This window comes from Amblyomma americanum, chromosome 3, assembly GCF_052857255.1.
Source record: "Amblyomma americanum isolate KBUSLIRL-KWMA chromosome 3, ASM5285725v1, whole genome shotgun sequence".
Classification (NCBI taxonomy): domain Eukaryota; kingdom Metazoa; phylum Arthropoda; class Arachnida; order Ixodida; family Ixodidae; genus Amblyomma; species Amblyomma americanum.
In genome coordinates, this window is record NC_135499.1 from 211,749,508 (window position 1) to 211,776,450 (window position 26,943).

The following is a 26,943-nucleotide window of genomic DNA, read 5'->3' on the forward strand; positions in this document are numbered from 1 at the left end:
ATGCCAGAATCTTGGAGATACAAATCTCACGGGGTCACGAAAATATTCGTGTCATCCAAAATTTCGTATCATCCGAAACATATAATATCTGCACGCAGAAGCATGGGAAGGGCTTCATGCAAATCCATTTATGGCTGACGGAATTTCTTCAAAGCCATGAGGCCACCGCTTACTACACTCAGTGCTTACAGCACGACTAGCGATCGTGATGTTGCCGATATGCAGGCCGCACGCCCACGTTCACTGGTGACGTCAGTGCTGTGCAGGCTGCGTGCTACCTCTCACTGCTCCTTGTGCATACAGTGCGACTAGCGATCGTGGAGTCTGTGATGTGTGACCAGCCAGCCACCGCTCATTGCTCACAGTGAGACTAGTGATTGCAGCATCAGCGATGTAACAGCAGCGGTTACTGCTTGAGGGTGCAGCCACGGCTCACATATATTCGTATCATCCCTAGTGATGCGGGAGAGTGTTCGGAACATCAGAAATTCTTCACATTGTACAGAATGCACCCCGGTCAGGGAATTTTATAAATTCGTATCAAGCAGGTCCATATTACCGAGATTCTACTTGTTTACATAATTCACCACAATAAAGCTGTTCTGGCTCAGTAATTTAAAACGGACTTTGCCCAGCATGTGCCCAATGAAAGTACTTCCGTTCCCTTTCACTCGCCAACATGGCTCTGTGCACACTTCCCCCTTTCGCTGTCCGTCTTGCAGAGAGATAGCCGCACCGATGCGCCCCCTGTTGATACTATCATGAAACGAAGTGCTGTGGCTACCAGCCGCACAATTCGTGGCTACCAGCACCACGAAACAGACAGCTATGAGGCATCCCATGGCGCATGCATGCACTTGCAGAAAAAGGGTGAGAAAACGCCCTGCACCACAGACCCTGGAACCACCAGAATGGCAGAAAGAAGCGTTGTATCAGCACCAATGCCAAATCCAAGCACTGCCTATCAGATGCCTTATTTTTCTCTGAGCAAAACTGATCCCCTCTTATCAGCAGAGTCGGCACTCCTGTCTACCTTACGCCGTGGCACCCAAACTTAAAAGGTGGCTTAATGGCGCTCAACAGCTTGTGCAAAACATTGCAACATTGGACCCCACCCAAATGACTAAACAAAATGATAGCCAGAGCATACTAATGCATAATGAAACCTCAACGAGCATTTTTAGTGGAACTTTACGTTCAGGTGCTCACAATTTTATGGGCAAGAGGTGTGTACTGGGTGTTGCTTCTCAAAAACAGTAAACAAAGCACAGCAAATGAACTTGCTTGTCTAAGAATCTCCATCACTCATGGTGAATAAGAGTGCACACATAGTGAAGCAACATGGAGACGTAACTTTTACCCTAGTCTACCAATTAAAGGAGGCCTGTTTCTGTGAAATGTGCATATTTGACACTTTTGAAGGTGCCCTTTCAATCTAGATTCAATTTATACGTTCACACTCCTTTTAAACAACTGACATGAAGATAAGCACAGAAAATTTTATTGCAGACACAAATTGCAGCCTGCTTAATCGAACTCATTGAGCCAGGTCCACTGCATTTAACACACCCTTCATCCTTCCTATGGTTGACTAACAAAAGTGTTCCCCTCCATTAGAAAGGCACAGGCCATTAGTTGCATTTTTGTCTCACCAACGCAACAACCACCACTTTGATGCAACAGATGCCACAAGAAATATGCTAAGGAATCTAAGCAAATTAAGCCGACACAACCACTTGGGGCAGCGCATTTTAAACTGCCATCATATCAGCAATTGCTGCATGAAACCACTGCAGTAATGCATCGTATGTCATAATGTACAGATGCCCACAAACGTCAATTTTTTTCCAGGCTGTCTGAAGATGCAGCCTGACTTGAGGGACTGCAGTGTGCAGACCATGCAGAGAGGTGCAGGACACATCCTTCAGTTCCTGGCTGCATGCTTAAACTGCCCAGCGATGTGGCACCTTCCCAGTTTCCGAGTTACGGAAAGCGTTGTGGGCACCTGTATGTGTGCTAGCACGTTCTCTCTTTCCTGTGTTGGAGCTTCCAAGCACCTCCTGACCTCAGCTGTCTCTGCATTGCTGTGTCTGGCTATAATGGCTACAGCCAGTGTATAGGCAGGTGCAACGGCATGCAGAAACTGCTGTGCCCAGACAGGAGACTGCAGATGCAAACTTTTCATGAGCTCCTGCATTGGAAACAATTGGAAACGGAGAAGTCACTTGCCTTTCTGGCAGCGCTCGCGGTTCCAGCAGAGGCGGCTGCTCCCCACACGGGCATCTCGGAAAGGGCAGTGCTCTGGGCAGGGTGCGCACTCTAACGGGTCTTGGTTGTCCACGAGGTGGTGACCATCGAATGAATGTGGTGCTATGCGGTGCCAGTCCACAGTGTCCGCATAGCATAGGTGGGGGTTCTTCTCAATGCGCACTGCCCCCCGCTGGATGTGAGTTAGCCGGGACAGTCCCAATTCCACTAGCGATTCCACCTCAAAGACCACCAGGGCATAGTCCTGCAATAATGAGGGGCAGTCAATCAAAGGGGGCCAAGGGGCAACTACAAAGGGCTTTTGCTTCCGATAGTACATGACTGGAATAAATTGAACTGAACTCAATGTAATTGAACTAAGTGCGACTCCTCTAGGTCAACAATGTGTTGGAGCAGAGCAAACAGTCACCCTCTTTTCAGGGGAGTTGCACACAAGGTTCAACAAATGACTGAACTAATCTCAATCTTATGAAGTGTAAGCCTCAATGACACTGCAATCTCTCATGGCATCATCAAGCGTGCTGCTCAACAAAATCAATTTGCAGCTCAACTGGCAACATTTTATTTTGCATTTCCCATGAGATATTCAAAATCCTTCCCAGATAACTGTTTTTGTTGAAATGTTTTACAGGCAAATAATATAAAAGGTCGATGGACAGATGTGGGAACGAATGCTGGCATACCCTGAAAAGCTCGTCCCCACGGATGACTGCCAGGTTTGGGAAGATGCGCCCCAGTGACTGCAGCCCCACGGTCCGGTAGAAAAACAGGAAGCCTGTGATCTCCGTGAGGTGAGGGAAGCTCACGTTCTCCCAGCTGTCACGTGTCAGCATCACCATGAGGGAGCCCTCGATCACCGAACAGTTTCCTAACTGCGTCACAAGGCTGCTCACCCGGTTCCGCACCTCGATGTGGCCACATACTGCGCGGTTAGTTCAGTTCTAGGTCATCAAATGAACACTCAGGTCAAACTGAAGTTACCCTACATCAATTTATTACTGTGTTCTGGAGAAGAAGAGGACACTTCCACTGAAAACACTGCTTTTCTATGCTAGAGAAAGTAAAAAAATGAAATTCAGGTATCTTGGCCACAGGCCATTTTTGCAAGAAAACCAGAATGGTGTCAAGAACATTTTCCTTGTGGATCATTTACAGCCAATGTTCATAGAGTCCATAGTTCTAAGGAGGTTCTCAATGATGAACAAGGGCAATTCCTTGCCCAAAAGTGATAAACAAAAGTAAAGAAAAGGATGCACTTCTGTGGGTGATCAGCCAGTACTCCTGCATGATGCTTGGAATTACAATAACTCAGGACAAATGTGTTCGAGTAAAAGGTGATACTAATGCTTGTGACTGGTTTGTTTCGGATCACAGAAGTTTCAAATGATAGGAATATTTTATCAGATTGCAAAAATTTTGCACAGCTGATATTTCACTGGTTAAAAGATACGACAATTTGTGGTGATGCAAAGCAATATGACATTAGCTATGCAGCAACCAATGCTAATTACGGATAACGAAAGCAATGCAAGGAAGATAACACATATAGTTAGTGAGGGTGAGATTAAGCTAGCCTATATAATAACTGATCTGGCCTAGTAACACTACATTAATGTAAAGGGCTTTCTGCTGTTCTCTTTTTATTTGTTTTGTCAACTCTAGTGTGAATAAATAAACAGAGCACAGCTCAGATGTTCTTAAAACACACCACTCGGACTGAAATAAAATCTGTTGCTATTCTGGGTCGCTGCCGCGGCCTCAAGAAACAAATGACACACACTAGCTAAGTGAGTAAGCCCTTCAAAGAAAAGACCTGGCAGTGCCCTCCACACCAACATGACTGAGAAAATTCCAGGCAACTACGTCAGACACAACGTTGTCCAAGAAGATTCTTTGCAAGCGGCAATTCTTTAAGGCAGACCAATAAGAACCAAACGAAAAGAAATGACACCCCTTTCTGTCCGTTTACACAAGACCCCACCACTTAACCTTACAAAGCGTAACCCAGAAGAAATCACCAACAAAAACAGCAAGGTGCCTCACCATGTCAATGAAATCTCATCATAAAGTTAAAAAGAAACAAGGAAATATAACGTCACAACAAGATGAGCACTGCAAAAGACTAGACAAAGGGCATTTAAATAAGCATGACGACGGCTTTTGGCTTGGTGACACAGTGCTCTAAATTTAACCCCAGGAGATTCCGGTTCCCCACACACGCTGCCTGTGTCACCAACGGTTGGCTCCCAACCAAGGATAATTACCTCAAACGCTTGCTCTGACCAGAGGAACAACAACACAGTGTCAGACCAAAAAGGTGTGTTGATCCATCAGCTGTGCCATGCCCATCACTCTAAAGTCTGCCCTGCCCGTATGCTTGGCAACCCAATGTATCCACATAATATAACATGCAAACCAATGTAAAAATGCCAACTTCAGCGTGCATGCATTTCTGCACAGAGCCACAGGCATAATAATCACATATCCAAGACATGGGGGCTGCAGCCTTGTCAAGCTGTTTCATACAGCATTTTCTGCAGCTCCTCTGTCCATGTATATTTAAGGAAGAAATAATTTTATTATTATTATTATTATTATTATTATTATTATTATTATTATTATTATTGAAAGCATGACCTAAAAAATGAGTCAAGCCAATATTCATTTCTACTGCCATATTTTTATCATGCAAAAAAAACACAGTGCTTAGCTGAGTACACAGAAAACATAATGGTTATTAATAAATGCTATACAAGATAATCTAACACAGCCATTACTCAATGAGACACTCAATAATTCCATATGTCATGCAGATATTTCGCCCCCGCATAGAAAACTACAACCCCTTTCACTGGCATGCAACCTCAAACAAGTGCTTGATTAGAAAGAAATTAGTAAGCAAATAAACTACTTTTAACTGGAGCAAAGAAGGTTCAACTGAGTTGCTAACAATGCTGAAACAGAACAAAATGAACCAAAAGGAGGCAAATAAATCTGATGGTTGACAAGGGCTCCCCAAGCATGAACAAAAAAAAAAAAGAAAAGTCACTTAGCGTTATACGTATTGAACTATAACAATGGTGCTGACAACCCTGGCATTACATTTATGTGCACTGTCTCGTAAGCTATACTTCAAATCTGTTCCTTTTTTTCTCAGGTCGAATGTCAATGATAAGCTGGAACTTCATTAATCCTTTTTTTTGCTTCCACTGATGCAATTATTAATTTTTGAACTCGATACAATATGCATTAAAACCTGTTCAAATTTGTGATACTGTCTAAATAGAGTGACTCCTTATGCATTGCATTCTGCTTTCAGCCAACCAAAAGTTTCAACGAAACATGGCGCTAAAAACAGTGATAAAGAAAGAAGGAACAAACTGTCATGCTGCACATCCTAACCAGCGAGTAATAATGACATCACTTCATGGTCAAAAGCCAAGTGAAAAGGCTTCACGTCTAGGACGAATACTTACTTGTGCTATTCGGGTCCCTAGAATTAGTGCCGGTTGGTTGCAAGGACTTTCGGTTGGGGCTCCGCCTCGTCAATAGTGCTATGCCTGTTATGTGGCAAAAATAAAAAAAATAGACAGCATCAGAAACTACTCAGGAACAAAGCCGTCGTTATGAACAGCAGGATGTACAGCAGCGACTATTCTTTACAGCAAGAGCCTCAAGTAAGCAACCCGCACACCTTAAGTGGGTCGTTAGCTCTTAACGTTCCTGCCTTTGTTCCGGAAGTGCCTCACCAGTACATCTTGGTTCCTTTTCCACCATAACCAGTACATGTTGGTTCCTTTTACCCCATTATCGCATCCCTTTATTAACTCCGGCTAATTTCTCACCATGTTCGACTAGCAAGCCAGCAGACTCAGCATGAAAATCAAGCAGTAGTAATCTCCTAACTTTGCAATGTCCACATTTGTGAGTTACCCTTGGTCTTTTGCATTGTCTGAGGTAGCAAAAGAACTGATCGTAAGTGGCATGATGCTTACACTGCCCTCTCCACTTTCTCCGGTCAGAGGCCCACAGAAGACAGAAGGTTTTAAACGTGATCTGCTCGGCGAGATATGCTTGTTAAAGGATACAAATACCACATCTCAAGCCTTTGTACTTTCTTTTCACTGAGCTACTGGGCCACTCCGTCCTCTAAAATGTCTCATTTTGATCGTGGGCCCAACATCGACTGCTCCGAAGTGAATTGCCGAACATTCATAGTACGCACACGGCGACAAACAAGAGCCACCCCCCCCCCCCCCCCCCCCCCACACACACACACACACACGCAACTGATCGCTCCGACTCTCCTTTTCCCCAGGAGAACACATGGCGATAGATGCGGCCCTTCCGCATCGAGAGCATGTTTGTTTATCTGTCGCCAAGCCTGCCCACCCTTCTTCCCTCCGTCTCCCCTTCGCAATAACAGAATCGAGTGCAGAACTCGCCGCCAGGGTTGCAAGGCCGTGCAGGCGGTGGAGCCCGGGGCACGTCCGGAGGTAAACAAACGGGTCACCAAAACAACCGCTGACCGAAGCGAAGACCGAAACAAACTGGTGCCCCAGCGCGATGGCGAAAGGAAAACGGAACCCCTGGCGCACGCACACCAAACACGTGCATGAACACTCTTCCTGATAGGAAGAGAGCCCGAGGGAGGCAGCGAACCTTGTTGTTTTGCCTGCTTATTGGATGGCACGTCAGAGCTCGAGGACGGAGCTGCGACAGATTGGGACGATGCGGATCACTTGCGCGTCTCCCACCACACGATGCAGTCGCCGCGCTTTGGCACAGCATCTGACATTACGGGTTCCTCCCGTTGCGTAAAATGTCCACTGTGAGTGGTTCAAGGTATGCTCTCGTTGCCAATACTTCTCTCTCTCTTTTTTTCCACCTCTCTTCTCCTTCAGGCACTTCTTTGCGACCGGATCGTCTGCGATGGGGGTGGCTTTGGACGGAGCCAGTGAGGACTTGAAAATTGACGTTGACCTGTATCAATATAAGGCATTGTAATGACATCTGAGAGAACACTCTCGCAGGAAATGGAGCTTTTATAAGCTACAAAAGACCAGAAAAAGAAGTACAGGTGCAGCCATCAACGGCTGATTTCACCAGTAAACTGCATGCATTTTTATATATTTTTTTCGCTCACATCTCAGAGGCTATCATGGAGGAAGGAAAGCTCAGGAGCAATGGCGGGGGAACTGGAGAAGGTGGCATGAGTGTGTCCAAGGGCAAGGTGGGGAGCCTATACCAAACAAAAGGTAGAAAAGAATAGCCTGTAATGTCATGTCGTGAAGAATTGTATGCGAAGGTCACAAGGCAAGGTGCTGTCCCAGTCTCGGTGGTCTGGGAAGACACACATAGATAACATGTCAGTCAAAGTTCGGCTCAGCCGTTCGGTGACACGCTATGGTGAGCTTACGCTGTGTGGAACATTAACGGAGGATGTCAATGACTCTGGACAGAAAAGTACTGCCGCGTTCGGTGAGTAGTTGGTGAGGATCTGCGAGAGAAAATCAGCAACATCTGTAGCGCAGCTCGTCGGCAAGGCACGTGATGGCGTACTGTGTCGCATAGTCCGTTGCGACAGCGATCCACTTGTTGTCGGATAGGAATGTAGGAAAAAGGCCGAGAAGGTCGAGGCCAACACGGTAAAAAGCTTTCAGAAGACAGGCAGGCAATGTGGGGGGCCTCTAAGTTGACACAGGTCACAAGCGGTGACGTGACATTTGACGGTACGATATAAACCAGGCCAAAAGAAGCAGGGCCGAACCTGAGCATAAGTGCGGGAGACACCAAGGTGTCCGACTGTCAGTAGATCGTGGTGTTCTTCAGGGACAGAGGAGCGTAGTTGCTGAAGAATGACAAGCAGTAGTGGAGGCCCATCAGGGCGTAAGCTGCGGCAATAGAGAATGCCATTGTAAAGAACATAAGAGTTTCAGGGACGGATCCTGGTTTTCTGAGCCGAGGCCATCAATGAGCGGTTGTAAGGAGGAATCTTGGTGCTGTTCGTCAGCAATATTGAGGAGATCAGAAATAGCAAACAGACAAGGCACGGTACCAGTTTCACGAAGATTAGGTGGCTCCACAAGGTAGAGAGACAGTCAGCGTCTCGGTGGAGACGCCCTGACTTGTACACGGCGCTGTATGAACACTGCACTATAATGAAACTGTTTATAGACAAATAATAGATATACCGAAAGAACTGCAATGCCTCTTGGAAGCTCTCAAAGAAGCCCATGTATACAATTTCTGTTATATAATAGGCATCATATATGATAGCACTTATCCTGTGTCCTTCTTCTGCCCCCGTGTTCGTCTTGCAAATGCACCATACTACATCTTGAAACTATGAACCATCAAGCCCGCCTGCAGGTACAGTTTGATATCTCGTTTTCACCAAGTAAAATTAACCTACAACGTGATGTAATGGCCATTTAGAGCTGAGTATGCCAATTTGCAATGATGCCCAACACTTCCGTGCGACTGGACGTGGCACACTGCGGTTCCCCCGTTCTTCAAACCTCCTCGTTGCACCACAAGGGCCCACTGCTAGCGCACTCTGCTTCCCTGGTTCCATGTGCAGCTTAGTGTCCGTTTTCTCAGCATGGTCGCACGGTCAAAATTGTTTGGCAGTGCGCTTGGTGTGCCCGACGGCATCGTGGTCCCATTGGTTTCACAAGGCCACACGACGGAAAACGAAAGCGCAAAACAATTTCCGCTGACCAGAAGGTGGCCGTCACCAAAGGATTCGGACGCGTTCTCCACAAGACATTCCTGCTATGCGGAGAAGTGTTGCCCGCGTGCTCGTGAGCTGTGCCGCGAAGCCAACTAGAAGAGGTACACGCGACGAAACAGCCGCTACGCGCGTATCACCTTCAGCACCAAGAAAACGGACCTAAATATTCTGAATAGGTCTCTCCCTGCCCTCTGCAACAATGCACCTCCAAATCCCGTTTCTTAAGTCCTAAAGCCCACGCAGGCTTCAAAAGACACGGGCGCGCCTTGACACAGCTGTCATATTCGGTGGGGGTACGCATATTCGGCCATTTTGGGGCCGCTCGGTGCGCGTGTTGACAGCTCCCGCAACGCACACCGGCGGCACACTAAGCGCCGGCTTTGTTGTCCTCGAAGTGCCAGGTACGCCCGTCGGAGCTGCAAACAAAGTCGCGCAACGCTGTAACGAAGCAACGGCTACAACGAATGAATCGCGGGGTGACTTCGTTATAACGAGGTTCAAATTCTGGGCTCGCACCACACACATGCGTGTTCGCAGAAGACCGTAAAGCAACTGCCGCAGCCATCATCTTAGGAGGAATCGATGCATATCGGTGCAAGCCGTTCGAAAGGCCTCGTCGAATGAGTTGTCCACCCAAAAAATCTCCGGGAGTCGTGGCCCGCCACATTTAAATCCTAAGGGCGCGGAAGATGCAGCCACCGTTGCGGTATCGCGCGGCGGCGGCGGCGACAGAAAGCAAATGGCGTCGGAGCCACCTGCATTGGGAACTTCACCGAAGAATATTATCAATATTCTGAAGTAGGATTTTGATTTCCTGGCCACTTTCACCGCTACCGCCCTATAGCGCAGTTAAAAACTTCTAGATTTTAGTCAACCAGCTTGCTAGCAACGTGTCACGGCCGTTGTTTGTTGTCTGCCCCTGATAACAATACTGTGCAAAAGGAAACTGCCCTTCTCCCTCAAAAAACATATATTTAAATACTGCTAGCAATATTCTGTGAAACACCTCTTACGCAGGCGTGCGATGACTGAATTTTTTGTTCTTACGTGGATGACTGGCCCAGCATGCCAAATTCCAATATATTGCACGAATGCAGCAATATCCGCAAAAAGACTGCTCGCATCAATCCTATCCAGGCCAAGCACACAATTCTTTTCCTGCGCGCTCTTCGACGCGGCACGCGAGACGCTGATCAAGTTACACCGCGCGTGCTCTCACAGCGGGGAGGACGGAGCGCGCAATCCTTGTTTTCGCGACGCCTCGTTTTGCACACGAACGTGGAAGACACGCGAAGTCGGCACCCGTCAGCAGCCTAAGCAGAGGGAATGTCTACAGAGTCTGCAATGCAGTGCAACCATCTCGCCGCGTGTCCGTTGGCGACTTTCGCGACCGAAAGGACTATCGGGAGTATTTGGCCGCCGGCGCAGCCAATCATAGAGTTCCACTGTTGACCAGAGGGAAAGCTAGCGTCCCGTCTATGGGAGTTTGCGTGGAGGTTCCTCGAGACCACCTCAGCCACCATGGGCGCTCTAAGCATCATGGGGCGGAGAGCTACCGACAGCAGAACCACAACTTTTGGCCAAAAAATAATGAAAAAACAAACGTTGTTCGATAATCAATAATGTCCTGACATTCAATGTCCTGTCTATAAATTGCAACAAACGAGCAGAAAAGCATGTAACTGTAAAGTTTGCTCAAAATAAGCGATGGCTTGCTCTAATATTAGCCAAACATTGCAGACCACAAAAGCCAGTATTTCGTGCTTAACAGGCACATGTTTAAACACATTTTTTTTTTTAAATGTCGACGCTTAAACATTTTCAGAGGTTTTTTTTAATGGCACTTCGGAAAACAGAAACATTTTATTGGTGTCGTATGTTGTTGCGCTTTCGCTACTATGGCTTTTGAGCATTACGTTTGCGCCAAAGTCGTCTGCGCGCGGGGCACGCCGTGGACGGAATGGGGAATCTTAGTAACGCCACTCTGTGTTCTTGAAAAAAAAAAAAAAGACTGTTCCGCACCAAGTAGCTCATCGCCCCATGATGCTTTGAGTACCCATGGTGGCTGAGGTGCAGCGCCGACAGATTTTCCTCTAGTTAGTAGTAAGAAACTCTATGCAGCCAATAGTAGCGCTGGGCGCAGCGGCGTCGTGTGCTGCGTTGTCTGCTGCGCATGCGCAAGCGCGCTGAGACGGCGGGAGGGGAGGGGGGGGGGGGGGAGGACGCAGGGGGCAGCTAGCTTCAAAAAATGTGACGTAACCGCCTTTTCTGAGTTCTTTCCTTCCTTCAAGTTCCGGGAACGTGGACACAGTGTTCTATAAGTAAGCAAAGAACTCTGAAGAGGCGGTTACTTCTTGAAGCCGGAAGTGAAGTTAGAAAAGTTTGCAGTCACTGTGGCTAAAGTTTTAACCGATAAAGCTTTGCCCTTTTATGCTTCCGAGCTCAAATTTAAATGACACTGCGCTAGTTTAAATAAGAATTATTTTTCTAATCGCGTGTACAACAAGTGGAAAAAGAAAACTATTAGGTTGCCTTTTTCAGCACCTTGTATTCCTGCATTGAATGTAAAGCCACCATGACACAGTTGTTTTCATCCGATTCCATTTGATTCTTGCCATTCGCCTGTCTACACTTGACGGATTCCAGCGACAGCGAGGGCATGCAATGAGATGAAACAGAACTGATGAATGAGATGAAATGGAATTGTAATGAAATCATTACCTCGACCCGTTCTTCCTAGATGACAAACACCGTATCACCATACACGTATGGCGCAATAAGGCGTGCAATTAAGGAGACAGCCACGCACTAAACTATTCGCGCTTGAAATGCGCCCGTTAGGCATGTGCGTGCTCAGCGATGTTCTTTTTTTTTTTTTTAACAAACAGCGCCTCGTATTTGCACAGGCCGTTCTAGTCCAGGCAAATCATCCTTTCAGAAATACAGGCTGAGTGAGAACTGCGCTCTCGTATAGTTCCGCAAACGTTCCACTACAGCGCTGAGGCATCTTGTTCCCACGCTGTTCCCACGCCAGCAGTGTACTTCTTGTGCACTGCGCCCCGCTATTTGTTTAACAAAAAAGTGCCCCTGTTTGTCGTCTTGCGTGCATTGTAGCCTTACCGCTCATTCAGTCCAGAACGTGCACCCACTCGACCCACCAGTCTGCACGCCCGATGTAAACGCGCAGCTACAAGGTTTCTAACGCCCCTTGGGGACACAGGGCTTATCTCCAGCCTTGTCAACAGCCTCAATTGTGCCCGCACATGTGCGTGCGTTTGTGCCTATCGTTTCATGCTTCATCGCAATCACCTGGAGTGGCCTGCCAGGAGTTATGACCAGGCTCGAATCTGCTGTCAACGTTAAAGATGCCTCTCCCGCCTACGTACCCACTAAAGAAATCGGCGAGTTCCAAACAGAAGCGGGATCCGAACTAAATCGCCTTCCGCGCATTTTCTCAGCCACTAGCCCACTGCAGTGTTGGGGCAAAGCAACCACCCATAGGGAACTCGTGTGGTGCTGAGCTGACTGGCATGTAAAAAGGGTCTGACAAGTTGCGCTAGTGCATGAGCATCCCGAAGAAAACAGTGCCCCCCCCCCTTCCCTCCTCTCCTTTTTTCGCTTGAATAACATTATTGCCGCCTTCACGCTCTCAAAGCAGAAGCAAAAGGAATGTGGATTCCGAGTGTGACAAGCCGGATTTTGGTTATAAAGACAGACATAAAGGGTGCTTCGTTTTTCAATTTAACACTTAGCCCGATACTCAGGCTAGCATTTATTTTTTCAATGTTTTATGCTTCCGCTACCACTTGCTTCGCATTCAGTAAAGAAAGCTTTCCTCCAGAACCTTTCAGGGTTTCAATGACATGCGATGCGACAGACCTCCGTGAACAAACGCCGCTGTCCGCCAGCGCCAGTTGATGTGCTCAACTATAGGTGGACCAATAGATGTGCTTTAACTCATTCAGTCCGGCTATCATCGGCACATTCTTTCGCAAGGCAGTGCGAGGAATCCATCTTTCTTTTTTTTTTTTCTTCCCACGGGCACGCAGCCGTATTCATCGAACGAACTAAGAAGCCACGCGAAGAAAGCCTGCTCGGGACGGGGCGGATTTCCACGCCGCACGCAACCTGCATTCGTGCACGGACACGTATCCGCGCCAGCGAGGCCGTGATGCGCATGGCGTCACCGCGCAGGCTGACAGAGCTTCGCGGAGACGGCGGCGTTTTCGGGCAGTCGGAGCGAAATTCCGCGTAAGCGCGATGCACGACTGCAGCCCTCTTCGCATTCCATGGATACGCGCGAGAATAGGGCGTCTCGATTCTCGCACACGCGTGCTGTCCTGCGGGGCGATTCTGCGCATCGGGAACGCGGCACGTGATTGCGTTCGCATGCGCTGACGCACAGACGGGCAGGTCGGGAAGCGATGCAAAACAGAGCAACGAGTATGCGGGGACAGGACGCGGCCGCAGCAGGGGTTGCTGGAAATCGAAGGGAGGGGGACGATAGCATTGCAAACATTTACGCTCACGACGATGACCTTACGCCAAACAAGAGATTGCTCGCAGTCTTGTTTGTTCAAGGGCTCGTCGACTGTCGCGTTTTAGCCGCGCACCACGAATTCCGGCAAACGTCCGAAAGGAGCCGAGCCGCTCGCAACCTGTCTACGCCGCCCACCGGCGCGCCTGGAGCAATACGCATATTCGCGCGACAAAAACAAGGCGCGAACGCTTCGGGATTACCCCGACCGTCGTCGCAGCATGCACAGCTCTTTCAACGCTTCGAAAGGAGGAGTGCTATACGCGGGAAGCCGGCTGACTTCCTGTTTTGTAAAGCTCCAATGAAGACGCGAGCCAGCTCGGGACATAAATAGTACTTCTTTCATCTCCCTTTTATCTGACGAGGGATCGCTTGGTTCGGCAGTTCCGCCGCTTAGGGAAGCCTGCAGCGCCCCCTTACAGCAGGGCGTGCAACCAACGTGCACGCCCCTCTCTCCCCCCCCCCCCCCCCCCCTCCCCCCACCAGCGCATCAATTATATTCCAGACAAGCTCATGCCGTCTCGTTCTCTGATCGCGCGGCTAGCGCAGTTCGCTCATCGCCACATTTCCTCGAACTGTTCCCGGGAACGAGAAAACGTAGAAGAAAAAAGAGAGGAACGGTCCGCGGCTTGACCGAAACGTCCTTCACACCTCGCTAGATCCTGCTCTGCGAGGAGCGGCGCGGTTTTCACTGCACCGCTGTCGACGCCCATGTACCTCTGCACATGTATCTTCCTTCTCGGCACTGCAATAACAAATAGAGAGTTCTAGCGCAGCCGGAGAGCCGTACGGCCAATGCGGCAATGCGTTGCGGTATCTTCCTTCTCGGCACTCCAATAATAGAGAGTTTTAGCGCAGCCGGAGAGCCGTACGGCCAATGCGGCAATGCGTTGCCGTGCGTGCTTCCCAAGCCAAGGCGTTTGTCTTAAGTATTTACCGTATGGTGGTGCTAAAGATCTCTAATAAAGCATCAGAGGGGAATCGATCGCAATGCGAGTGAGCGGCGGGTGCGAGATAGGCGTGCCGAGTCCTTTAGGATGTTTATGATGACCAAGCTAAAGACTCACGTGGTGCTTTACCGATATTGTTCTTATATTCGTGCGTACCCCGTTGTCACCTTCTCTCCGCTGCAGCTTCGGAAGAGAAAGGGCAGAGGGGGACAAGCTAGATCGAGGCACCTTACGCCCCTCCCAGATCCCGCTGTCGCGGGAGCTCAGGCATGACGTACAGCAGTACGACTTCCACGGGGCAAGAGTCACAGCCGGGGGTGGTGGCACAGCCACAGGGAATATGTAGCTGACCTCCTCCTTGCAAAGCGAATACCAAACAGACAAAGCGCGCTCTTAAAAGACACTCACAGGGTGCACACATGAGGACGAAACTGCGAAGCTAATCTCCCACGCATCAAAGCAGAAATTAAGAAAGCTGCGCTATTCCCGAGAAGCTATTCTTTTTTTTTCCTTTGACGAAAGGCACCAGACCGGATAATTGGGGTGGGAGGGGGGAATCAGTGTGCGCTATGCCTGCCCGGTCGGCGGCGGCGGCTACATGGCTCGCTCCATAATCCTTCCGCCTCCCATCCGGAAATCACGAAGGTGACCTCGCACCGCTGGCCACGCGCTTCCGCGTCTGGCCGCTGCCCTCGCCGCCAAGTCGTCGTCCTTGCGCCGCGTGTCCCCCCCCGTCTGCACTCTTTTCCAGGCGCCGCCACAAACAACTGGGACCGAAAGAGCGCAAAAGCAGCCCGGCCTAGACACGCGCGCACACACGGGGCCTCAAACAACAAGAGCGGCGGCGTCTGACTAGAGGAGGGGGGGGAGGCAAGTCAATGGCGGTCGCGGACGACGGCGCAGAAGCGGCGACCGGTACACACACACACAGGCGGGACCACAACAGCAGCCGCGAGCGCGCGCGTAATGCGCAGGGAAAGGCGAGAGCGGTGCAGGCAGGCGGCACAGACGACAACAGGAAGGCGGCGAAAACGGAGACTCCCAAAAGAAGCCACGGAAGAGGGGGTCGTTGAGCAGAGGGGGAAGCTCCGCCATCCTTCTGGCAGCGCGGCGGACGGAGGAGAAGAGACCGGGCACCAGCAGAGAGCGGTGGCGGCGACGATCAAGGCAACCTAGCGTGGCGCGGCGGCGGCCGTCGAAACAAACAAACAAACGACGCCCAGTCACGCGCGCTCAAACAAAAGCGAGGCGGAAACACGGCGCGCTCTCGACACACATGCGTGTCCCACGTAGGCCCGGCGAGAACCCGCGGGACGACGGCGACGACGCGCGCGCATAAGGCGCCGCCGGTGGCGCATATACCACGTAGTACGCAGTTCACGCTCGCCCACCCCGCCCGATATAACCGTCAAGCGCGCCGTCGAAAATGAGGACGTGCTGGTTGGTTAGCAGAAGGCCGCCGGCGCTGCCTTGCTTTCTTTCCTTTTCATTTATTTCGTTCCCTCTGCTTTCGGATCTCTCGACCATTCCCGGAGGACCCGAGGAGGAGACTCAGAAGAGAAGCGCAGCTTGCTCGCAACGCACCCCATCATACGGGGCGTAGAACCGCCCGTAAAAAGTGCGCGCTGTCCCCGGAGAAATCCAGGGAGATGACAGAGACGGCGATGTCGGTAGGTATTTAAGATTTTTAAAAACACGGCGCGAAAGAGCGAATTAGGGGAAGGAGGCAACAGACAAGCGCTGACTTTGAAGTGGCGATCCGACGGACAATTTCACTCTTACATAATAAACCACCGCCGACTATGCGTTGCGCCATCGCATACACACAAAAGAAGAAAATATGTAGAAAAAAGGACGCGCCTCTTTGATGGAATTCCGTGCTGAAGGCGCATATCTTGCTCACAGAGGAATAAGAACGAGCAGGACATCAGAAATCTTCGGCACCAATCAGGAACGGTGCACTGAGTATAGGTCCAAAAAATTACAAACGCAGAGCACGTCATTCCTCAAATTACGCACCACGCTTTGCTTTAAAGGCGCCTGATACCTCTTACAAGGCGGTGCGCACAGATGAGTCCGTGAAACGCTTGGATTATTCAAGCCTAAACTTATCCAGCGTTAACGAGGCGTATATACGGGGGCACTTGGAGGCCACATTCTCCACACCTGAGGCGGCAGCGCCCCTCTTCACTGCAGTACACAGACGACTTAAGTCAGACCGCGCAGCACTGGTCGCTTTTACGACGGCCGTATACCAAAAGTAATGTAAAAGTTGGTACAGCATCTTGTTAACGGACATATTTTATACGCACAGGTCCAGTATAGTTGCAAGCCGAGCAAACTGCGACGCTTTCACTCTCTCTTTTCCACCACCCAGATGAAAGTGACGACCCCGAAGACTCGTAGTTTAAACTGTCACACCCACGCTATAACCTGCTCAAAGAGAGCACAGCCTTCGTAAAATCTCAACAAACCAGATTTCAAGTAGCAAGGCAAAATAATGACGCCATAAACGACACGGAAGAGGGACACAAATATCGCATTTCCCACCGTGTCAAATTTTGTTCTACGTCACCCACGCCATCCCTAACAGGTTGCCGTGTATCACAGATGTTTCGTAAACAAGCGGGCACGTCTGCGCTGCACGACGGGCCGAGGTTCACGAAGGCTTTGTTCCCACTAGGCAGGCGCTTTGTAAACAAACCGCGCGGTCGTCAACACCGCATTTTCGTAGTGCATATGCGCTCGGCGAAACAAGTGGCGCGGGGTCGCCGCTCGGAAGCTGCGCAAAACAAGGGTATGCATTCTGCGCCGAATACGCGCCTACAGTAACGCGGCACTTCCGCAGCCGTAGCCGCGTTTACATTAATGCGACAGCAGCGCATCGCATCAACTCTTTAGGGCATCGAATTCATGTGAACGGTGTTAATGCGTTAAGGGCACGAAATGTTCCGACAATGCAGAGAATTGCGCGCGAGTTGGTCAGATCATTCAGCAGGACGCTACAGCGCGATGTTACATGAGGGACGAGAGAACAAATGTTTTATTAACCAACCCAGCCACACAACGAAGTTTAATTACAGCCTGCCCGTCCCAAACTTTGATTCCCAGTTTCCCAAACTTTAACTATAATGACTGACCCTGATCAGGAAAAAAAAACAAAAAATATATATATGCTGGCGGTTTTAGCATTGCTAAGCACTAAATATTGCGCGAAAGCGCGGTTTTTTGCACGTGGGCCCCACCGCCACGTACACAGGGCAAAACGCACGTCTAAAACGAGGGAACTGTGTGTTCCGCAGCACACAAACCCGCTGCGACCAGGAAATCAGAAAATAACGATGAAATCCCGTGAGTTTAACTCCACATTCTTACATCCAGACCATTCTTAACCAAATGTTATCGCTACATATCGCGTGTTCCGCCCGAAACGTTTTCTAGACAAGCGTTTTGCACTACTTTTGCACTACGTTTTGCACTTTTGCACTACCTCAAAGCGCTATTGAGGTGTCCACTGACCCATGGAGCCAGTTATGCGTGCGCATTTCTTTTCCTTTCGTGGCTATCTCGGAGGCTTCACGTCCACATGCATATTTCGCGGGGTATGAGGCTAATAGTGCTTTCGCATTAGAAAAAGAAATTCAGATGCTGGGTGCAACTGCATGCCCCAAAAATGCCACCGATCGCCCATGGAGGCCCCTGTATTCCATCGAGGCTATTTCCCATCCCATTCGTCTATTCCTTCTTCCTCTTCATATTCACCAGGTTAATGAATAGTCTACACTCCTGCCTACCTAAGTGGGTCGCGCATCTAGACTAGAGTGCGTTTGCAAAGACATGGCTGCTCTTTATCGCTGTCCGGGAGCTGTGCAAGTCCTAGAATGCATTTCTGTATGCCTAAACACAATTTCCGACAACAAATCAACCTGCAGCGAATGAACCGAGGACATGTACACACCAGAACCGCCGCGTGCTTCGCTATTCTGGTCGCCAACGCTCGTATAGCCGACGGGCGTTAAAAAAAAGGTAGTTGCGAATATTCCAACCCCTGCGTTCCAAATGGGAACGATGGAAATTCGGTGCAGTGTAGCACAGTTCTCAACAAAGGGATCACTTCGGAGAGAGATCACTCGGGGCGACCGCTGCTTCCACCGACAGCCACCAAGATCAATGCGTCGGCGCAACGCCAAGCCGACTCGACTTTGTTTCGTTTTGTTTTTTTCGCACACCAATATCGCTGCCGCCACCGCTCCACACCCGATTCGCATGTCAATCGGCCACGACTGGTCGCCGCGGTCAAGTACACAGCACGCTTAAGAGGAAACACTGCCTCAAAATCACGGTGCACACTTGCGAGGTGGAATTTTTCCGCGTGCAGGTATGCAGCCTCCCCGAAGCATACATGGTGGACATGGGACATAATTTGACTTTGAGGTCTACGCGCCGTACCAGCTCGGAAGTGCGGCAACCGGTTTGCTGGAAGCACAGTGTGATGTACGCGAGCCTTCCATTCGTTCAAAGGAGAGGTGACGTCAGTCGTTGATCCAGCATGCTCGCCAATGAACGCCGCGGGGCGCAGCTGGTGCGTCAGAGGTGTCAGCCCACGCGATCTCCAGCCCTGCTTCTTATCACGGCGGCCGCTGAAAGCTGTGCAGTCCTGAAGCGACACACGGGCTGCCGTACATTGCACGCGGTTCCCGATAAACTTCTACCACCTGGGGATCTTCAACGAGCTCTGACGTCGCACAGCACAACACGGGCGCCTCTTGCGTTTCGCCTCCATCGCCATACGGCTGCTGCGGCCGGGATCGAACCCGTGACCATGGGATCAGCAGTCGCACGCCAAAGCTTATCAGCCATCGCCACTTATATGCGCGCGTACGTACTTGGCGTTAAAAAGATGGGAACCAAAACTGACCGTTATATGCGACCACAAAATAGGCTGCGCCGGAGGAAAGTATACGTTTGAGCCATCACAGGGCCAGTTACCTAGGCAAGAAAGCAGGAAAACAAGACGGGAAAATAATCTCGCATCCCTACTCCAATCAATCAGGCATGCAAATGTGCGAACCGACCGGCTCTCCGGCGAATACGCATGGAATTAACCCATCGACTCGAGGGACGCGACGTCACCTGAGTAGGTAATTTCTTTATACTGGAGCCTCCCAAGTCGCCTGTAATCCAGAGTTTCGGCGCAGCCAGGAAGGCACGATTTTCACACGTGGAAGCGGCAAAAGCAGAACGTGACGGAAGTATACACTTCTGATCAAATCCTTCCAGAAAGACGAACAGAGAAGACTCCCATGGCGTTCATTCTAAGCCGACAGGAACGCGGTTATTTCGCAACACTACATAATCACTGCTCTCTTCGTGTACCCGTGAAACCGATAACAGAAGGCATAACTGCACAAGCAACAACGCCGCTGCGACGCTACACCTCCCGGAAACAAATTCCAAGAATGTTCTGCGGCAAGGCCAACGTCGCCTGCAGGGCAAAAGCGGCAACAGCCGCCGCGTGCACGCCCGCGCTTTCACGGGGCCCGTTGCGGAAATTGCCACACTTGTCGCATTCCATCCGAATTCGCGCATTCCCTGACCTCACCTGGCCGACAGTCGCAAGGGACGGAGGAGGAGGAAAGAGGGAGAGGGCGGTTTATCGCAGTGCACCGTTAGGGCGCTGCGGATTCGCTCGAATGGGCGGAGTGCTCTTGAATGGGAAAGAGAAGTGGACGTGCGCTACGGATGCGCCGGCCGGCCCCGTGTGCCGCGCGCTTCCAACAGCCGCGCCACAGAGAGCAGCGACGCGAACTGCCCCGCGCTTGCGTAGCCCGCAATGAATGGGACGATCGCCGTGCACGCGTGGCTGTGATTGCTGGATACTCCACCTTTCTTTACTCGGCTTCGCAAAAAAACGTGAAAAATCTAATCTGCACTCTGGTAGGATACGAAGCGCCAAACGCCCCTCTCGTGACGTCGCGGTTAATCCCTTAATTCGCGCTTAACCGCATTCGACCCGCTGGGATGTCACGCTATACGCAGTGAGAACCGGTCGACGCCATTGGCTGGAGAGCCCTCTTTAGCCGCGTTTACATGATGAATGCGACAGAAGTCGACTCCAGTCCCCCTTTTGAGGGAAAGTGTAAAAACGTCGAGGCAGAGAGCAGAGGACGAGTCACGCCTTTCCTTCTTAAAACCTGCCCTTTCCCTCAAAAAGTGGACTGCAGTCGACTTCTGTCGCATTCATGTAAACTCCGCTTTCGAGGCGCACCTGCCGCTTGTTTCTCGAGTTGTGTCCGACTATAACGGCTTTTGCATTCCTTTCCTTTCTGTTTCTTCGCTTCTTTTCACGTTTCACGTCTCGAAGCCGCACACGCGAGGAGGAGACAGTATAGATGGAGTCCGATGGAAGAGGACTCCCCGCTACACACAGCACACGCGAGCAGCGATAGGCGCTGTAGTTACTTCGGATTAACTTCGTCCACATCCATCGACACCGCCTCCAACCTGAATCGCGACAGTTAAGTTTCTCGCCACTAGGGGGGCGTTCGCTTAAACAGTACAACCACCACCATCCTCCGCGGGAGCAGTGTTGGTGCGTCGAAAAACTGTTCTAAAACGAATCAGTCCTATCAGGCCTCCTGGGCGAGTTCAGTGCGACAGCGAATGCCGGAGTAATTTTCCAACGCCAGAATTCCGAGCTCCTCCGCCCAAGGGTGGGGGGAGGGGGGGGGGGGGGGTAGGCACCTATTGCCGAGTATTTAGAGGGGGAAAACGTTCCGTGCATGCACCCACAGCTCAGCACCCCTGCTTCATAAACAGATCCGAGGCTGCAGACCAACGGGTAATAGAAGACTGGTTGGTTGAGGAGGTCGAGCGAGGAGAACAGACGGTGGTGCTTGCGGGCCGCCGATCGACGCCGCCTGGGAATCAGGTTTAGTCAGGCCTATCAGTTCGGCGAACGTAAACCAATCGGGCCCACGAGGAAGCGGAGGCAATCAGGCGCCCACATTCTTGAAAGGAAAGAAGCGCGAAAGGAAAGAAGCGCGCGCATTCCGGACCGCCAGAGACGCGAGCAGCATTCCGCCGCGAATCCACGCGCGCGTTCCGCCGAGGCAGCAGCACCGGGCCGTGGAGCGACTGCGCGGGCGCCAGAAATCCCAGAGCAGCACACTGCAATGCTCGAGTCCATGCTCACTGAGGCCGTGGACACAATTAAAATGCGTGACCTTTACACTGATCGATCTGCACGGGAGCTTTACTTTAGTACAAAAAAACTTAATTTTAGTTAGTGGAAGTCACCAATCGACATCACAATGAACCGCACAGAAATGTGGAACGTTATCAGCCGTAGGACAAATTACAGCAAACAAATGTTTGAGAATAATTTGCCGAGGTTATTAAATACCTTGAATGAAATAGGCATTGCTGTAAGAATTATGAACCCTTCAGAATTTAAGGCTTTCCTACGTTCCCATACTTCAGTATGACTGTATAAAATGTCATCATTTTCTCTTCATTATCTCTTTCATTGTTTGCATTATTTTCTTCTAGGAAAGGCAACTCGTGCGCATCTCACGTTCACTGTTTGCATATTCAACTCGTCATTATTTGAATGTGTAACTTGTCCGTGAAAGTGTCGCAGTATAATTTGTATTCCATGTTTTCTCCGAGTTGCTACGTGTAAAGGCGGTCGAGGGTAATGGAAAGAAAGAAAGAAAGAAAGAAAGAAAGAAAGAAAGAAAGAAAGAAAGAAAGAAAGAAAGAAAGAAAGAAAGAAAGAAAGAAAGAAACTTTTCTCTCGCAACGGCGGCAATGAATAATTATACACGCTGATCAGTACGGCGAGCTGAATAACAATATCCCCACGTGCCGATGCTATTCCAGACAAGCGCGCGAATTGTGGAAGCCGCCCGTGCTTCGGGCTTGCATGCGTGCGCGCCTTCTCGTGGGCAAGCAACGCAGGCTGAAAGCGTAACTTTGCGCCGCCCCTTTGCGTTCCACCAACGGGACCCGCCACCTTCGGAAGTCCCGTGCCAATTTCAAAGTCCGAGGAATTCAAAATGCCCCCCCCCCCCCCCCCGCCCATAGTAAATCTCTATAGCAACCGATTTGGTGACTGGTGACGTCACTGACACATCCAATTGGTGACGTCACTTATAAATCCAAGATGTCGGCCAATAACGGTAATTAACTGATGACATGATTAATTAATCCAAGATGGCGGCAGCTAACGCTCGTTACTTCAACGTCTTCCGGAAGGTGGTGGCATCTTTTTTTACCCCCTCACTGCTCCGCCGCGGTCTGCTCGACAGCCAGCGCAAGAGAAGCGTTTTGAGCTCCAACAGCGTATAACGGCCCAAGTGCACGACACGCATTTGCTTTGCTTTCGCGGCTATGCATGTTAGCTTGCCGATGGGCCGTTCCAACCGCTACAGTCTTCTGTGAAACCCCAGCAGCGCATCACGATATATGATAAAGCAACGCGAGCGGCAGCCCGTAGTTCGCGCTCTAGTTCGCAGCCAAATGCAGGTGGCGCAATCTGCATTATAGGATACGCCTGAGCGAAAAGTTAAGCTCTGGGGGAGGAATGACGAACAACAACAAAAGCTAGCGTTTTTCGCGCCAAAAATAAATTAGCTCCGGCAGGTTACCCCTTGAAATTTGAAAACCAAAACGCACAAACAGTGAATGCACGTACTTCGTACACTTCTACACGTATACTTCTCTCATTTGCAGTGGGACAATCATACAGACTACCTTCGTAAGAAACTTTCAGCTGTTACTGGGATAATGCCACGTTGCCGCGTTGTGTTCCCTCAAAGCGCTAAATTACACATATATATCACGCCTTATTTCTTCGACATCCAAATTACTGCACGTTAGTCTGGACTTGGACAACAAGAACTAAGCTAAATAAGTTTTGCAGAAAAAAAAATAAAACCTTCAAATTGCGAACATAAACCCAATGTATACAACTATACATACTATTGAAACATAAGATCGTACGTGTTGATCACATCTACGCGTTTCGCTTACAGGAAACTGTGCATTTTTCTACATCTGGTGCTAAAAACTCTCTAGGAAACATCGGATCGTTGGGCCCCTATATAAGAATACAAACGCAGAAATCCGGAGCACTGATGTATGGGAGATACCACACTTCAGAACAAACTATAAACTACAATCATTGGCTCATAATCTACCGTGCATACTGAACAAATATAAGCACACAGCCGATTTTTGTCCGAACGAGCTGAGGACTCATTTCGTGCAAATGTGTCCGTACTACTGCGACTTGCACTTTCTTTTATGCCTTGTATTAGGCTCCTCTCATACCCCCGCTGCATATAGTGCAGATTATGTAAGATATAAAACTTTTAATGCTACTGTCCTAATTTCTTTATTTGTTATAGAGTAAATGTTCATACTCTATGCCTACTGTTTATGTGTTGCGACGTTCTCTTCACTGTATCGATGAGAAGAGTGCATTATTTATCTCTCATAGTTTGTGTACAACGAAAAAAAAACAAAACGGAAAGCGCAACTATGTTTCGTGTTACCTTGCTGTGTGACAAAGCGATGATAATCCGTATCTTTGTGCGAGGGTTTTAACATGTTTTCCTAGTGTCTGCTATTGTCATGTTAAGCTTCCCTGGGCCTTTGTAAAGCTGTCTGCACAGCTAGGTAAAGGTGACCATCCAGATTTTTCTGGTAAATAAAATGGACCTGATTGATTGATTGATGACAGAGCCAACAAGACGGCCAATACCGAGCTCAGGTGAAGCCACTCACAGCTTGCTTCGTTCCCTTCTCCGCTTTGAAAACAGGCGGCGCGTGCTATTCAAAGGCAACTGTCGGCTAGAAAACTACGCATCGTACGCGATTCATGACTCTGCGCACGCGCACTACTTGCAACCATCCCTTTACTTACTGTTTTCGTTTTTTTTTCTTTGCTCGCAAAAATTCAACTCCAGCGCGTTGCCTCTCTCGTTTCTCAACGTCCCACTGGCCCGCACCAATGCGCCCTCAGCCACTGCCAGCTGCAGTTCGCGCGCGTCCGGAAAGTCGTGTGGCCGAACCACAAATCTCGGAGGCCACCCATAGCGACGATCAGCCCGGGCATCCATCGACCGTCGCACGGCCTCCGGGATCCGCGTTTGTGCCACGCACAAAGGCGTCGGGATAGGCCGGCAGGCCGCCCTCGAAGAAAATCCTGCGCGGTTGCATTCCTGGCGCACGCACGCACGCGAGCGAGAGCGCACGTCGGCGGCAGAAGAGGGAAGGAGTTTCACCCCCCCACCCCCTCGTCCTCTCGTGCGTGCGTGCCACCCGCGCCACGCCGGCCTTGTTTGACTGGACACGGCCGCCACGCTACGCGCCGCCGGCCGGCCCTGTTTCTTCGTCATCGGCCAAACACGCGTCCCCCGGCGGCGGCGGCTCGGAAGGCCGTCTCCACGAGCCCCAGAGCCGCCCGCCCAGAGACGCCACCGCGCTCGGAGGGAGAGCGACACGCCCGTGCGTAAGAATAAATGCCGATTCTGCGCAATTATCGCAATCATCCTTCCTCGCACGCTTGTTGCACGTGAGCGTAGAGCGGTAGCGCAGGCGTCGCCCTGCTATCTGGGAGAATCGGCACGTGCACGTTTTCGCAGCTTGCTTTTTCTTTTTCAAGGACCTGTACTTGCTTTGCTTCCGCCGCCTTTCTGCAAGAATACTTCGCAGACATTTCATCATTACAAAACCTGCTCGCGTGGACTAATTTCGCCGCTATGTTTATTAACCGGAGTGGAGAACTCCGAAGGCGAGGCGACGGCGCCGGAAGCGCACGCGAGCCAACCGCACACGTTTGTAAACCGTAGTAGCCTCGTGCTCCTCGCGACTACCACGCCAGCGCAAGAGGGATCGAGCATACAAGCTTACGCCACTTCACACAACGCCGACGAACCGGAGAACCGCCACCGACAATGCGCCTCGTAAAAGACCCGCCACGGAGGCATAGGCCCGTGCCACCAGGTCGTGGGTTCGAAATGCGGCGGCCGTATTTCGACGACCGCGAAATCACTACGCCGAAGGCGGTCAGAATTGGTCCGAAGTCCCTCACCACCACAGTCTGCCTCGTAGTTCACAATGAACCAAGGGAGAGGCGGCGCGCAAAATTCCAGCCCTGCAGCTGCTTCCGAGACACAGGCGACAGTCGCAAGGAGGCGAAGCATGAAACGAGCGCCGGCACCGGACTTAGTGCTCGCCGCGCGCTGTTGGCTAGCCCCGTTAAACCCACAAGGTCACGGCGCCATGCTCTGAAACCACGCCCCTCTTCTGAATGCCGCGCGAAAGCACGTTCAGCCAGGTGGACCGACACGATTGACGCTCTGATGCGCGTGTCAACGCCGAAAATAAATCCCAGCACCAACCGAACTGCCGGCATGGAATTATTACGCTGTAAAAGAAGCGGCGACGAGCCGCCGCGTGCTGATATCTCGCGCGCCAGCGTGTCCACATAATAGAGAGTTATAGCATAGCGCGATCCGCTACCGTGGGGCACCGCTGGGTACACGCTGATTGGTCCCGACCAGAGGTGGGCAACCTCATGAGGTCGACCTCAACCTCAAAATGACCTCGACCTCACGTTGTGAGGTGAGGTTGAGGTGAGGTAGGCGACGGCTCGAAAAATTGTGTGAGTGAGGTCAGCAAATCAGACCTCAACCTCAAGCGTGAGTTCGAGGTTGAGGAGGTCGAGACTTTTTGCAGTTGCCACGTCTTACTCCGACGAGTGCCGCTTCCGAAGCGGAGTTGCAGGGCGCCGCCGCAATGTTCATGCAATGACGACGCTTGGTGTTCGGTTTCCCCTGTTTGGACAACCGGATGCCACAGTTCCCTCTTAGCTTCCGGTGCTGCGCCATAATGTCCGTTCAGTCCGAGTCTACAGGAAGACGCACCCCTCTGGTGTTCCCGGAAGGAGTGTTACTGTCACAGCCCGCCACTCTCCCTCCCCCTTGCCCCGCTGGCGTAGCAACCGGCTGCCTGCCGGTCGGCTCAAACTCCAGGGAGCGCGCAAAGCACGTAACTCACGTTGACCCGCGGTAGCTTTGTTTGATGCCGCAAACAAATAAGTTCAGCCCAACAAGCACACAATAAATTCGTCGCAGCGCGGATTGCCCTAAGCAAGACTGCTTCGTGTTCATGCTCGCTGCCGCCACTGACATCATGGCTCTCGGCTTGCAGTCGAATAAAGGGGATCCTGCTGTACATTATAAGCTGACTTAACAGAAACTGGAGTAGTCGGCACAGGCGAGAGAATGTGATTAAGGCGGTTCCTAACAAGGACACCTGTTTGATTTAAAAAGCACGAAGCCAGAAAAAACCTGTAACACCGTCGAAGCTTTTGATCGGTGACTTCCCCTTTCGAATACCAAACTAATTATGTATATTCCCATTCCATAATGCAAGCAGAT

The 26,943-nt window shown here is 50.5% G+C and overlaps 1 protein-coding gene across 2 annotated transcripts in view; it reads right to left on the reverse strand.

Moving 5' to 3' along the window:
• The window catches only part of InR (Insulin-like receptor), a 214,213-nt gene that overhangs the window by 63,400 nt on the left and 123,870 nt on the right, over window positions 1-26,943 (reverse strand). For both annotated transcript variants that reach the window (XM_077659858.1, XM_077659857.1), the window contains exons 3-5: window positions 5,745-5,828; window positions 2,952-3,190; window positions 2,230-2,512 (exon numbers count right to left, since the gene is read on the reverse strand). In XM_077659858.1, coding sequence (XP_077515984.1) covers window positions 2,230-2,512; window positions 2,952-3,190; window positions 5,745-5,828 — 606 coding nt within the window. The remainder of the gene's footprint in view (window positions 1-2,229; window positions 2,513-2,951; window positions 3,191-5,744; window positions 5,829-26,943) is intronic.